This window comes from Protomyctophum bolini (assembly GCF_963924005.1).
Source record: "Protomyctophum bolini genome assembly, chromosome: 21".
NCBI lineage: Eukaryota > Metazoa > Chordata > Actinopteri > Myctophiformes > Myctophidae > Protomyctophum > Protomyctophum bolini.
Window position 1 is genome coordinate 2,582,501 of NC_137882.1, and position 12,500 is coordinate 2,595,000.

General features: G+C 42.7%; 2 protein-coding genes across 3 annotated transcripts in view; one reads left to right on the forward strand and one right to left on the reverse strand.

Annotated features, from left to right (window-relative positions):
• Positions 1-12,500, reverse strand: part of vav3 (vav guanine nucleotide exchange factor 3) — a 134,344-nt gene that overhangs the window by 34,358 nt on the left and 87,486 nt on the right. For both annotated transcript variants that reach the window (XM_080793951.1, XM_080793952.1), the window contains exon 11: positions 1,045-1,113. In XM_080793951.1, the coding sequence (XP_080650077.1) occupies positions 1,045-1,113 (69 nt within the window). The remainder of the gene's footprint in view (positions 1-1,044; positions 1,114-12,500) is intronic.
• LOC308335978 (peptidyl-prolyl cis-trans isomerase A-like) lies at positions 2,729-5,939 on the forward strand (the record flags this gene model as incomplete). The annotated part of the gene is made up of 6 exons (XM_080793219.1): positions 2,729-2,968; positions 3,134-3,164; positions 3,489-3,577; positions 3,697-3,793; positions 5,406-5,481; positions 5,783-5,939. The coding sequence occupies 6 exons, from the start codon at positions 2,729-2,731 to the stop codon at positions 5,937-5,939; spliced, it is 690 nt and encodes a 229-aa protein (XP_080649345.1).

Below are 12,500 nucleotides of genomic sequence, written 5' to 3' on the forward strand. Positions count from 1 at the left end.
ACAGTTTTCTGAAAAAGCCATGTTTCTATGTCAGTCGTTCTTCGATTTTTCAAAAATAGCAGACCTACAAGCTCGTAGCGCGCCACTCGGTGGCGCGCTATGAGCTTGTAGATCTGCTATTTCAATAGCTAAAGCATAACATAATGCTAACACCAAAAGGAGTTCCGCCGTCCTGAATGGGTTAAAACACGCCGCAAATCACGGCACAGAGAGCGCGGCGGTACTGAACGTGTCCCGCCGGCCGCCGCCTTCAACGAGCAACACAATTATAGACGATGATAAAAGGCCGTTTGGAGGAAGAAGAAGCCGCTGTGAATCATTTCCATGGCGACGTCGCAAGGCTACTGTAAACCATCTGTAAGCCGCTCTGTGTGTGCGTGTGTGTGTGTGTGTGTGCGTGTGTGTGTGTGTGTGTGTGTGTGTGTGTGTCTGTGTGTGTGCGTGCGTGTGTGTGTGTCTGTGTGAAAACTAGATTTGTTTTGTCCAGCTATGAATGTATAGCTTGTGACAGTGTGATTAGTGACAGAGCCATTATATTTGACAGAGCTATACTCCACCCTAGGGTTTATACAAGACAACTTAGGTCTTCTGATGATAAAGGCCTTCTTATCGTCCCTGCTACCAAGCTAAGAACAAAAGGTGATCGTGCCTTCTCCATCGATAGCACCTACACTCTGGAACGAGTTACCTCTGAATTAAAAAAATGCAGTCAGTTGACACTTTTAAAAAGCTGCTTAAAACACACCTATATGGTAAATATTTTGAACCTAATATAGTGAGTATCTCTATTGAGTCTTGTTCTGCCTGTACTGTATACATTTTCATGTATTCTGTTGCTTTGTTTCTTATTGTTATCGCTGTTTTGCTGTTGACTGTGTTTTTCTTGTTTTCTTTTTATTATTTTACTGTGTACACAGCACCTTGTAACGGTTGTTTTGAAAGGCGCTTTGTAAATAAAATGACCTTACCTTAGCTTACCTAGTGAGTAACAAGGAAGAAAAATGGTGCATGAACCAGGTAAAGAAATGATCCCGTCTCACTCACCTTCATGGCGTCCAGAGCCCCCCTCAGGTTCCTCTTGTCAGCGGGGTCGCCTGTGTGTTTCACCAACTCCTGTTTCAATGAAACCCAATAAAACATGGTCAGGTAAAAACAGAACAACTCCTGTTGTAATGAAACCCAATAAAACATGGTCAGGTAAAAACAGCACAACTCCTGTTGTAATGAAACCCAATAAAACATGGTCAGAAACAGCACAACCGTGTAAAAAGTAAAAAAAAAAAACTGTAGTAAAACCTATATGGGAGACCAGATCACATGGCATATAGTTCATAACTTTCATAAGCTTGCCGAAAAGAACAGATTGTCAGATCAGTCATTTTAAGCAACTGACGGAGTATTATAAATCTTCTCAAAAGTGGGGTCCGGCTGTGAGCTTGTAGATCTGCGTTGATTAAAATGAATAGAAATCTTGCTTAAGCTGTTGAATCATCTGTATATATTTAACATAAATGAACACTACAAAATGTTTCTTTTTTTGATGGGAGTCCACAGCCAAATATACATAATCATTGCAACATTTATTTAGTTTTAGTCATAGTCATTTGAATAGAGTTCCATTTAGTCACATTTTAGTCATCTCAAATGTCTACGTTTTAGTCAACTAAATCTACAGTCGATGTAGTCGACTAAAATGCATTTTTTTTGGCAGTCTACGAATCCAACACTGATACATACTGTACCATACTGTACCTGTATCAATGTGGGGATCCTTGACAAGGACAAGTTTGAGAAACCACCTATATTGTTTTTACTTGTTTACTTTACAGGAAAAACAAGCCAACCCTGAACCTTCTTCTTCTGAGTTTTTTTGGCGGATCGCAAACCAACGTAAAGTTGCATACCGCCACCTACTGTGTACAAGAGTGTGCAACATCATGCCACATTTTCTAGTGCTATTTAATTCGATCCTACCACTCAGTATTGCAACGCTGTTGTTGTTTCAGGGTTAACTTTGTCCTTCAATTGTGCTCTTTCCTCTATGTACCTTTATATGACAGTTCAATAAAACGTGCTCAACCTTTTCCATTTCCCCTCAACTTCCACATGTGTTGCTGTATCTGCCTTACCCATAGTAAAAAGACAACTTCCACATGTGTTGCTCTCTGCCTTACCCATAGTAAAAAAGACAACTTCCACATGTGTTGCTCTCTGCCTTACCCATAGTAAAAAAGACAACTTCCACATGTGTTGCTCTCTGCTTTACCCATAGTAAAAAGACAACTTCCACATGTGTTGCTGTATCTGCCTTACCCATAGTAAAAAGACAACTTCCACATGTGTTGCTCTCTGCCTTACCCATAGTAAAAAGACAACTTCCACATGTGTTGCTCTCTGCCTTACCCATAGTAAAAAGACAACTTCCACATGTGTTGCTCTCTGCCTTACCCATAGTCAAAAGACAAGATCACATGGTGCTCGTTCGTTAAGGGATTACAATCAGCTGTGTGGAGGAAGTGAACCCCACATAAAGGGGGTATGGTTTCCCCCCCAAGTATATTATAATATGCTCCTCAGGAAACAGGTGGCTAACATTCTAACAGGACTACCATCTATAACTCTATATATGGGCTGCTTGCATTGTTCCATGCGTAGAGATTAAACACACGTGACCCTTTTGTTGTTGTTGCAGTTTAACAACTTGTACACAGTCTGTTTCAGTTCAGAGATGCTTTCCTTATCAAACCGGATCAAACTATGTTTGTTGGCGTTCACCGCCTGCACACTGATGTGCAGCTGTGGCCCTGTAGAGACCCTCATTGAGACCCCGGTCAGCGCTGAGACCCCGGCCAGCGCTGAGGCCCCGGTCAGTGTTGAGACCCCGGTCAGTGTTGAGACCCCGGTAAACCCAAAGGTTTACTTTGACATTACTGCAGACGTGGAGCCATTAGGAAGAGTAACCTTTGAGGTCAGTGAGTATTATGTCTTCAGTTCTTATAGTCTTGCATAATAATCTAAACAAGCTTAACATTTAATATTGTTACGGTCCAAAGTATAGCCAGCAGGAGAATAAAAAGTAATTTCAGTATTTCTTCCTACTTTCTGTCATTTATCTTTATTCTTATTCTTGCAGTTGTTTGCGGATGTAGTGCCCAAAACAGCAGGTAATCCTACTAGGCTACTCTGTCTGTCGCTACGTGGCAATCATGTTGACATGAGAGAGTCAACAGGTGCTAATAATTGGAGATTCAGTTGCATTTGGTGTTGTAGAATCTTTCCACTGAGAACAGCTCAATAGCAACTGTTTTGTTTAGCATTGGACACGCATCTAATCTGTATTTATTTCATGTCAAATTGGCTGTGGGGGAAAAAAGGTCTTACAATGCCTGCATCACATACAGTACCATACCAAGCATCAACCTTGTATGACTTCACAGTTCACAGTATCTTAACACATGTGAGTGTCTTAACTATTGTTCCACTCACAGAGAACTTCAGAGCCCTGTGCACTGGAGAGAAGGGTTTTGGTTACAAGGGATCGAGTTTTCACAGGCTGATTCCTGAGTTCATCTTGCAGGTAATAATTGACATGATTTGATTATTCCTCATCAATGAGTGGAAACTAAAACCAGCACACAGAATGCTAGTGTGGACATCATGGAGTCAACGTGCTGTTTTTCCATGTTTTTTTTAAAGGGCGGGGACTTCACGAAAGCTGACGGAACTGGAGGAAAGTCCATCTATGGAGACAAGTTCGACGATGAGAACTTCAAGCGGGACCACAATGCAGAAGGTACGGTGTATATTTAACCCATTCTGACCGGGAACCCGTTTTGGTGTTCAGCATCATGTTATGCTTTAGCTATTGAAAAACAGCAGATCTACAAGCTCATAGCGCGCCACTCGGTGGCGCGCTATGAGCTTGTAGATCTGCTATTTTTGAAAAATTGAAGAACGACTGACATTTTTTAGAATGTGATCTCGGGTCAGAATGGGTTAATCAGACCAGTGTGTGTCCAGTGGAAACCTCGTATGAATCTGATCTCAGGTCAGAATGGGTTAAGCTTTGCTCAGTGGTATAGATGACGGCTGTTCTCCCGGCCTCGCTCACTGTTCCCCTGGGGTAGCATTCCACTTGAAGATCGACACACTACTGGCCTCATTTAGATTCAGAAATTCATTCGGAATGAATGAATGAATCATTGAATGAATCATTGAATGAATCATTTCCAGACATCAGAATAAAAATGCTCAATGTAAACGCCTCAATTGGAATAGAATATCACCATTCCGGTCTGGAGGGGTGGTGTGTGTATATACCGTTTGAATCGGCATAGATCACCATATAAACACTTTATTCCGAATGGTACTGGGAGTTTGGAATACATGTAGTATTTTACACATGTCTGCCCTTAGTGCTTTATGTCCATGTCCATGCAGGGATGGCAGAAATGCGCTATTTTACCCATTAGCAAAATACAAATACACCAGTTTTCTAATCTCAATTGCACCCAAAAAACGAACTTGAACATTCAGTAGATTTTCTGTGATCTGGGGTTTTCTGGCTCAAACAGGCCTCTGATTTGCCGGCAGTTTGTGATGTAAGATCCTGCAAATCCCATATATGTCAATGGGATTTGCCAGCAGATGTCACTGTTTTCACTGTTTTGCCTGTTTTCATTGTAGCTCAAAAGGCTTCCAAACCCCAAAGGAAACTTCAGACCACAGAAAATCCACTGAATGTTCAAAGTTCAGGTCATAAAACCTAAAACAAAAAACAAAAACAAAAATAAATGAAAATGAATGTCATAAAACCTTTAAGGGATAACGGTTATGAGTTGGCCATCTCTCTATAGTCCAAAGTTATATTCTGAATGCTTTGGGCATGTAAACAATAATTGAGGAATAGGAATACTTTTATTCAGGTTCCATGTAAACGGTTGGGTATGATTCTCTGTTCGGAATGAATGAATTCATTCTGAATAATGTTTTGTGCATGTAACTGCATGAGGCCATTGAGTGCAGTCCTGTATATTTTCTTAAAGGTATATTCAGTGATTTCACTTAATTCAAATATCACTTACTTTTTTGTTTTGTTGTGATAATCCTCTCTACTATAGAGTGTGCTGACCATATAAGGAGTTCCTCCCTGTCCCCAGTTAACCCCTTGGGGGGGGGGGGGGGGGGGGGGGGGTCAAAAAACCGTAGGTTTCGTTTTTGGTTCTCTATCCTGATTGGATGAAAGCTTGGGTCCCAAGGCAAAAACGAAACCTAAGGGTTTTTGAGTGAAATCACTGAATATACCTTTAATTTTGTATTTGAATGTGTTGCTTATAGTATACATTACATGAGCACATTTACTTGGTTGCTTTTCACCACTGACTGTTTCTCTCTCTGTCTCTCAGGACTCTTGTCCATGGCGAACGCCGGACCGGACACTAATACATCTCAGTTCTTCATCACCTTAAAGCCACTATACTGGTATGTAGACTCTGCAGAGGCCTCACAGCAAACGACTGTGCTGTGATTAAACCATTCTGACCTGAGATCAGATTCTAAAAAATGTCTTCTATACATCCTGACAGTTTTCTGAAAAAGCCATGTTTCTATGTCCAGTTGTTCGATTTTTCAAAAATGGCAGACCTACAGTGGCGCGCTACGAGCTTGTAGATCTGCTATTTTTCAATAACTTAAAGCATGGCATTAAAAAAATATATACTTTATAGAAAAAGGTTGGAATAGTTTTTCCATTGATCTTCTGATTCATTCTTTCCCATATTAGGCTGGATGGAAAGTGTGTTGTGTTTGGCAAAGTCGTCGAAGGAATGGATGTGATCAAGACGATTGTGAAGAAGTATGCGTCTATATCTCAAGATGATAAGCCCTCCAAGAAGATCATTATCGCAGATTGTGGAGAGATAAAGAAGATCGTGAGCTGATGGCGAGCCTCCACGGTCTGGTCCTCATATCACCCCCTTAGGCCTCATATCACCCCCTTAATGTGAGGCCCTCATATCACCCCCGTAATGTGACTTCAATGCAAAACGGTCAGTCACAACAGTGGGCTGTATTTTGCGTGTCTTAAGTACCAGGTCTTATTCCCTATAACTTGAGTAAACTAAAGACCTGGAGGCGTGGTCATCAATGCCATTTGGCTATTCTGAGTGGCCAAAGAGCATTGATCTGATCACGCCTCCAGGTCTTTAGTTTACTCAAGTTATATAGGTAATAAGACCTGGTACTTATAAGACACGCAAAATACAGCCCAGTGGCTCTAATGTTTGGTCAGGGTGCATTGCAGCACCCCCTGGTGGTGGTTGACAGTAATGTTACCTAACAGGGACGTGCATGTAAACAAATATGCATTTGTGTGCCCGTTTGGGACACATACTAAATAAAGTTGACCTTGAGACGATGTCAGTACTTTCGTTCTTTTTTACTTTGCTTTGCCTAGTGGATTCTTGGGTAGAATGTAGGCTACAGAACCCATTTAGACCTGAGGTCTATTCTACAAAATGTCTTCTGAAAAACATAATGTTTCTATATGTCAGTCGTTCTTAAAGTATTTCATGTCAAGGACCCCCAGAATTATCTGTATTTGGTCACGGACCCCCCTCCCCCATCTAAAAATATGTTGTTCCAGGGACCCCCCCCCCTGCCTCAGAAGCAAATATTTTCCCCTCAAAAATGGCAGATCTAGGCCCAGGCGGTGGCGTAACTGTCGCAGTGTGCCTTTACTGCATGTCATCCCCCCCCATCTCTCTCCCGTTTCCTGTCAGCCTACTGTCTGTCCCTTCAAAAAACCAATAAAAGACGTAAGCCGCAAAAAAATATCTTAATGTGGTTAAAATGTGAACGCAGGATTTTCATTCATTCTTATCTGTTATAGTAGGATTATACGGATGTATAGTGTAGCATTGATTGTCTTTCGAAAACACAGACAGTCTTAGTCTTAGTCACCTGGAATGCATTAGTGTTAGTCTAGTTTTAGTCGACTAAAATGTATTTTTGCGGGCCTTGTTGCCGTCATAATGACTTATTTTACACTTGCTGAAAATAGCAGATCTACAAGCTCACAATGCGTCGCAGTGCGAGCTTGTAGATCTGCTATTTTCAGCATGCAACCAAGTGTAAAATGACTTATAGTGGATCTCTCGTCCACTAGTCCCTTCCTAACATTTTAGTCTAGTTTTTATTTGTTGACGAAATTGTCAGTATATTTAGTCTTAGTTTTAGTCACCATAGCATAGTTTTAATTTAGTTTCCATTTACTTTTCTTCAGTGGAAAAAGGTAGTCGACGAAAACAACACAGCTCAAGAGTCAAGACATGTAAAATGAATTGACCAGTTTGGGACATTTATTATTACTATTATCATTATTACCATTATTATAATCTGTTGTCCTTCTTTGTTTTGTTAGGCTTGTTTTGTTTTTCTGTCTATCCTATTATAGCTATTTTTAATATTTTAAGGGCTGGCATTATAAGCTGAGGCTTCTGCCAAACAACAAAAAAAATACATTGAATACATTGTATAAGGTGTTTATTTTAAATGACCAATACATTTGAAACTTGAACATAATATAATAATATAAACCGTGACACGGTGTCAGTCACTACTCGGGTAGAATATTCATACCTTACAGGTCGCGTTTTTAAAGGTAGAGTCAGTGATTTCACTTAATTCAAATATCACTTATTTTTTTGTTTTGTTGTGATAATCCTCTCTACTATAGAGTGTGCCGACCATATAAGGAGTTCCTCCCTGTCCCCAGTTAACCCCTGGGGGTCAAAAAAACCTTAGGTTTCGTTTTTGTTCTCTATCCTGATTGGATGAAAGCTTGTGTCCCAAGGCAAAAACGAAACCTAAGGGTTTTTGACTGAAATCACTGACACCCCCTTTAAATATGAACGTGAGATTATATAAAACAAAGTGAAGTGTACACTTCATCGTACATTTCAGCATATTAAAATACAGTAACTAGTTTGTTTGGTCTCCTTTGTGCCACACTGTACACTGTACATAGTACATACATTGTATTGAACTATTGGTGTAGCGTGTATTGTAATTGCCATAATATGGCCAGAACAGTAATGCATCGACCACAGAGTTTTTACTGTGAAATCTCGCGTCCGTCACGCCTCCATGACACGCTCCATATATGGCCAGTATACAGAATTCATTCCATATGTTGATCTTCTGGCCTCATCAAACCCTGTATACATTCAAGACACGCCCCATAATATATGGCCATTTTTGTATGCCTTTATTGATAGTACAGTATATTTAACCCATTTTGGGCGAGAACCCCTTTTGGTGTTATAGCATCATGTTATGCTTTAGCTATTGGAAAAACAGCAGATCTACAAGCTCGTAGCGCGCCACCGAGTGGCGCGCTACGAGCTTGTAGGTCTGCTATTTTTGAAAAATCGAAGAACGACTGACATGGAAACATAGCTTTTTCAGAAAACTGTCAGGATGTAGAAGACACTTTTAGAATCTGATCTCAGATCAGAATGGGATAAGTACATAGGAATAGGAAATGTGGGGGGGGGGGGGGGGGGGGAGAGATGGGGAGCCATTATCCTGTACCAGACCCCCCCCAACCTCCTCCCCGACCAATCAAACGCGCAGACACACGGATGTGGAAATGGAATCGTCTGTCCCTCCAGATATGGGATTTGAAAGAAGAGCACCAGAGGTCTCCACTGTGTGACACCCAGGACCCAGGATGCTATGCTACCATGAATCACACTGCTACGGTGTGTGTGTGTGTGTGTGTCTGGCTTCATATTGGCTTTTTATTGTGTGTGTGTGTGTGTGTGTGTGTGTGTGTGTGTGTGTGTGTGTGTGTGTGTGTGTGTGCGTGCGTGCGTGCGTGCGTGCGTGCGTGCGTGCGTGCGTGCGTGCCTGTGTGTGAAATTGCTTTCCCATGCCTGGTGACAGTGTAAACAAGATGCTTCAGCAGTATGGGATAAGGAAGCTTACCAGTCACGCACGCACGCACGCACGCACACACGGACGCACGTACGCACACACAGAGCCAGCCAAAGGAGATATTGTGTGTGTGTGTGTGTGTGTGTGTGTGTGTGTAATTGGCATTCTTCAACCTGGGGGGAATTATCATCACCAGCTTATAGACGACAGACATGGTCTCTATTTATCAAGACCTGGTGGCCCCTATCCCCCCCCCCCCCCCCCCCCCCAGAGATACGGGGGGGGGGGGGGGCTAACCTCCACAGAGATACAGGGGGGGAGGGGGGGGGGGGGTAGCAGGGACTACAGATGATTGACTTGCTGAGGAGAATTGTGTTTTGGCAGTATCGGGAGAGAGAGAGAGGCCTGTTTATATGAACTACAGTATATGCCCCAAAAAGGGCTCTGCAGAGGCCTTTTTGGGGCATGTAGTTCAGTTGCCCCGTGACACAGCGTAAAGACATTGTGTTGAAAACATGGACATCCATCTGTTCCATGTTTGTTCTCTCCATCATAGTAGCCTCCAAAGGAATACAGTTTGTTCCTCAATGCTACAGCAGCATGATGGAATCGCTTTGGTCCTCCTGTTTTGGAAATGGTCCAACACAACGTCTGTCTGTCTGTCTGTCTGTCTGTCTCTCTCTCTCTCGACATGAACAGTCAGTATCAACACAACACATCATCTTATATATCCTGGTGTGAAATCACACGCAACACAAACTGATGGACGGGCGGTGCGTCGGCACCAGGGGTCACCAGCATGTCCTACAGAGGTCAGGGGGTCACCAGCATGTCCTACAGAGGTCAGGGGGTCACCAGCATGTCCTACAGAGGTCAGGGGTCACCAGCATGTCCTACAGAGGTCAAGGGTCACCAGCATGTCCTACAGAGGTCAGGGGGTCACCAGCATGTCATACAGAGGTCAGGGGGTCACCAGCATGTCCTACAGAGGTCAGGGGTCACCAGCATGTGACTGGGGTTAAAAAAAGAAAATCACACTTGTGTGAAGTGAGAGGTGCTTATTATCATGATGATCATGCATGATGAAGTCACCCACTTACGTCATTTGCCATTGATTTAGCAAATGACGTTGATGTACAGAAGCATTTACGTCTTACAAAGTCCATAGACTTAGCCACACACATGACGTCACAGGCCGAACACACAATGCCAGGCAAAAAAAGGTGAAAAAAAAAGAAAAAGCAACCCAGGTAGGAGGTGTAAAGAACGCCATAGTTCAGAGCTCTATTTAAGGTCAATCTTTGCTCAGTCCAAATTAAACCCTATATTTTATTGAGCATAATTCAGAAGCAGGACATTCATTACAACCTTGATTTGGGCTGCCCAAATATGGAGATGACAGGCGTCATAGTGGTGATGTCATACTGCACATGAGTGACGTCATAGACTGGTCACATGGGGTCTGGTGTAGTTGACTCAATGTTTTCTTTTTTTCCTTCTTTTAGTGACCTTGTTGGCAGTGAGCACACTGTTTGTTGTCATGGCTACCAGTTCCCACCTGATGTTGTGTGGGAGTTCGGTCTGATCCAGACCGTACTGGATAACTGCTAGCTTACATAACGTCTTAAGAGTAGGACTCAAGTCTAAGATGAACAGCTCATCTATGGGTGTGAGATCTCCAAGTTTGGAGTAACCTCCAAAGAGGATGATACGATCTCCCATCATGCAACAGCACATACCAACCATTGGACCCGGGCCTTTCCCTTTGGGCTCAACCTTCTTCCAGGTTAAGGTCTCTGGGTTGAATTTCCATAGATTATTGAAGGTCTGATTCTGGTTTGCGCCACCAAATATGTACAGCTCTCCATTGTAGGTAAAGGCTGAATGACCAAAGCGTCTTTCTGGAAGAAGCTGTGCAGAAGATGTGCTCATCCAGAGGTCGGTCTCTGTGTAAAACACTCTGATGGTGTTGTAGAACTGACCCCCATAGCCCCCAAATACAAACATCTTTGTCCCAATGATGGTGGCAGAGTGAGATGATGAACCTGGTGGTGGAGGTCCTCTGGTGTTAATTAAAGTCCAGAACATTGTGCTGGTGTCCAACTTGTACATGTCATTAGTCCATCCAGTCAGCTTGTTGTATCCTCCATAGATAAACATGACCTTCTCCAACACACAGGCTGAGTGGCCACTCCTCTCCTCTGGAACAGTCCCAGAAACCCTGCTGGGTTTCAACCACATGTGGGCGTCCACATCAAATTCATAAAGCTCATTGTTGTACTCCTCTCCACAGCCTCCTCCCCAGATGTAGACTGTATCTTCTATCAGCACAGCTGTGTGGCCGAAGCCCCTGGATGGAACCTCAAGGTGACCGTCTCCTCTTCCAGGACTCACTGGAGGTAACTTCTTCCAGAATAAAGACACTGTGTTGAAGACATGGACATCCATCTGTTCCATGTTGTTGCGGGTCTCTCCATCACAGTATCCTCCAAAGGAATACAGTTTGTTCCTCACTGTTACAGCAGCATGATAGACTCGCTTTGGTCCTCCTGCTTTGGAAATGGTCCAACACAACATCTGTCTGTCTGTCTGTCTCCCAGTCTCTCTCGCTCTCTCTCTCTCTCTCTCTCTCTCTCTCTCGATGTGAACAGTCAGTATCAACACAACACATCATCTTATATATCCTGGTGTGAAATCACACGCAACACAAACTGTTGCCATGCACGCCTAAACAACACCAATTTGCACAGCATTTCTCATCGGCACCCTTTTTAATTCTGGCCATAATAATGGTTCTAAGATCCAATAATGAGTTGTTTGTTTAGGGCAGTTATGATTGTTTTTTGTTTGTTATCTACAAGCACTCAACGCATCGCACAGGCTCTGGACAGGGCCCCTGAGTCCATATATGGAGCTGGCCTGTTCTGACGTCATTCTGACTGTCTGCGTCAGGCATGCCCATATTTGGGCATGCCTGACAAAGAACTCTTGCATATATGGGCATAAAAGGGACACAGACATAATACTATCTGGGTGGACGGGGGCATGCATTTCCAACTTGCATCGTTCCAAGTAGGCCCGTGCCCAACGGGCACCGCTCTAGGGCATCAAATAACGATATCATCCTGATAACTACAAAACAATGACTACAACATGACATAACGAGATCATCCTGATGACTACAAAACAATAGTACAACATGACGTAACGATACCATCCTGATGACTACAAAACAATACTACAACATGACGTAACGATATCATCCTGATGACTACAAAACAATACTACAACATGACGTAACGATATCATCCTGATGACTACAAAACAATACTACAACATGACGTAACGATATCATCCTGATGACTACAAAACAATAGTACAACATGACGTAACGATATCATCCTGATGACTACAAAACAATACTACATGACGTAACGATATCATCCTGCAAATGGTGAAAACAGTCAACAGCTCGAGCTTGCAGATAGATATGCTATTTCCACTATATTTGGACATTTTTTTTAATGTATATAATAAAACATTCAACCTTGATTGACTGCGAT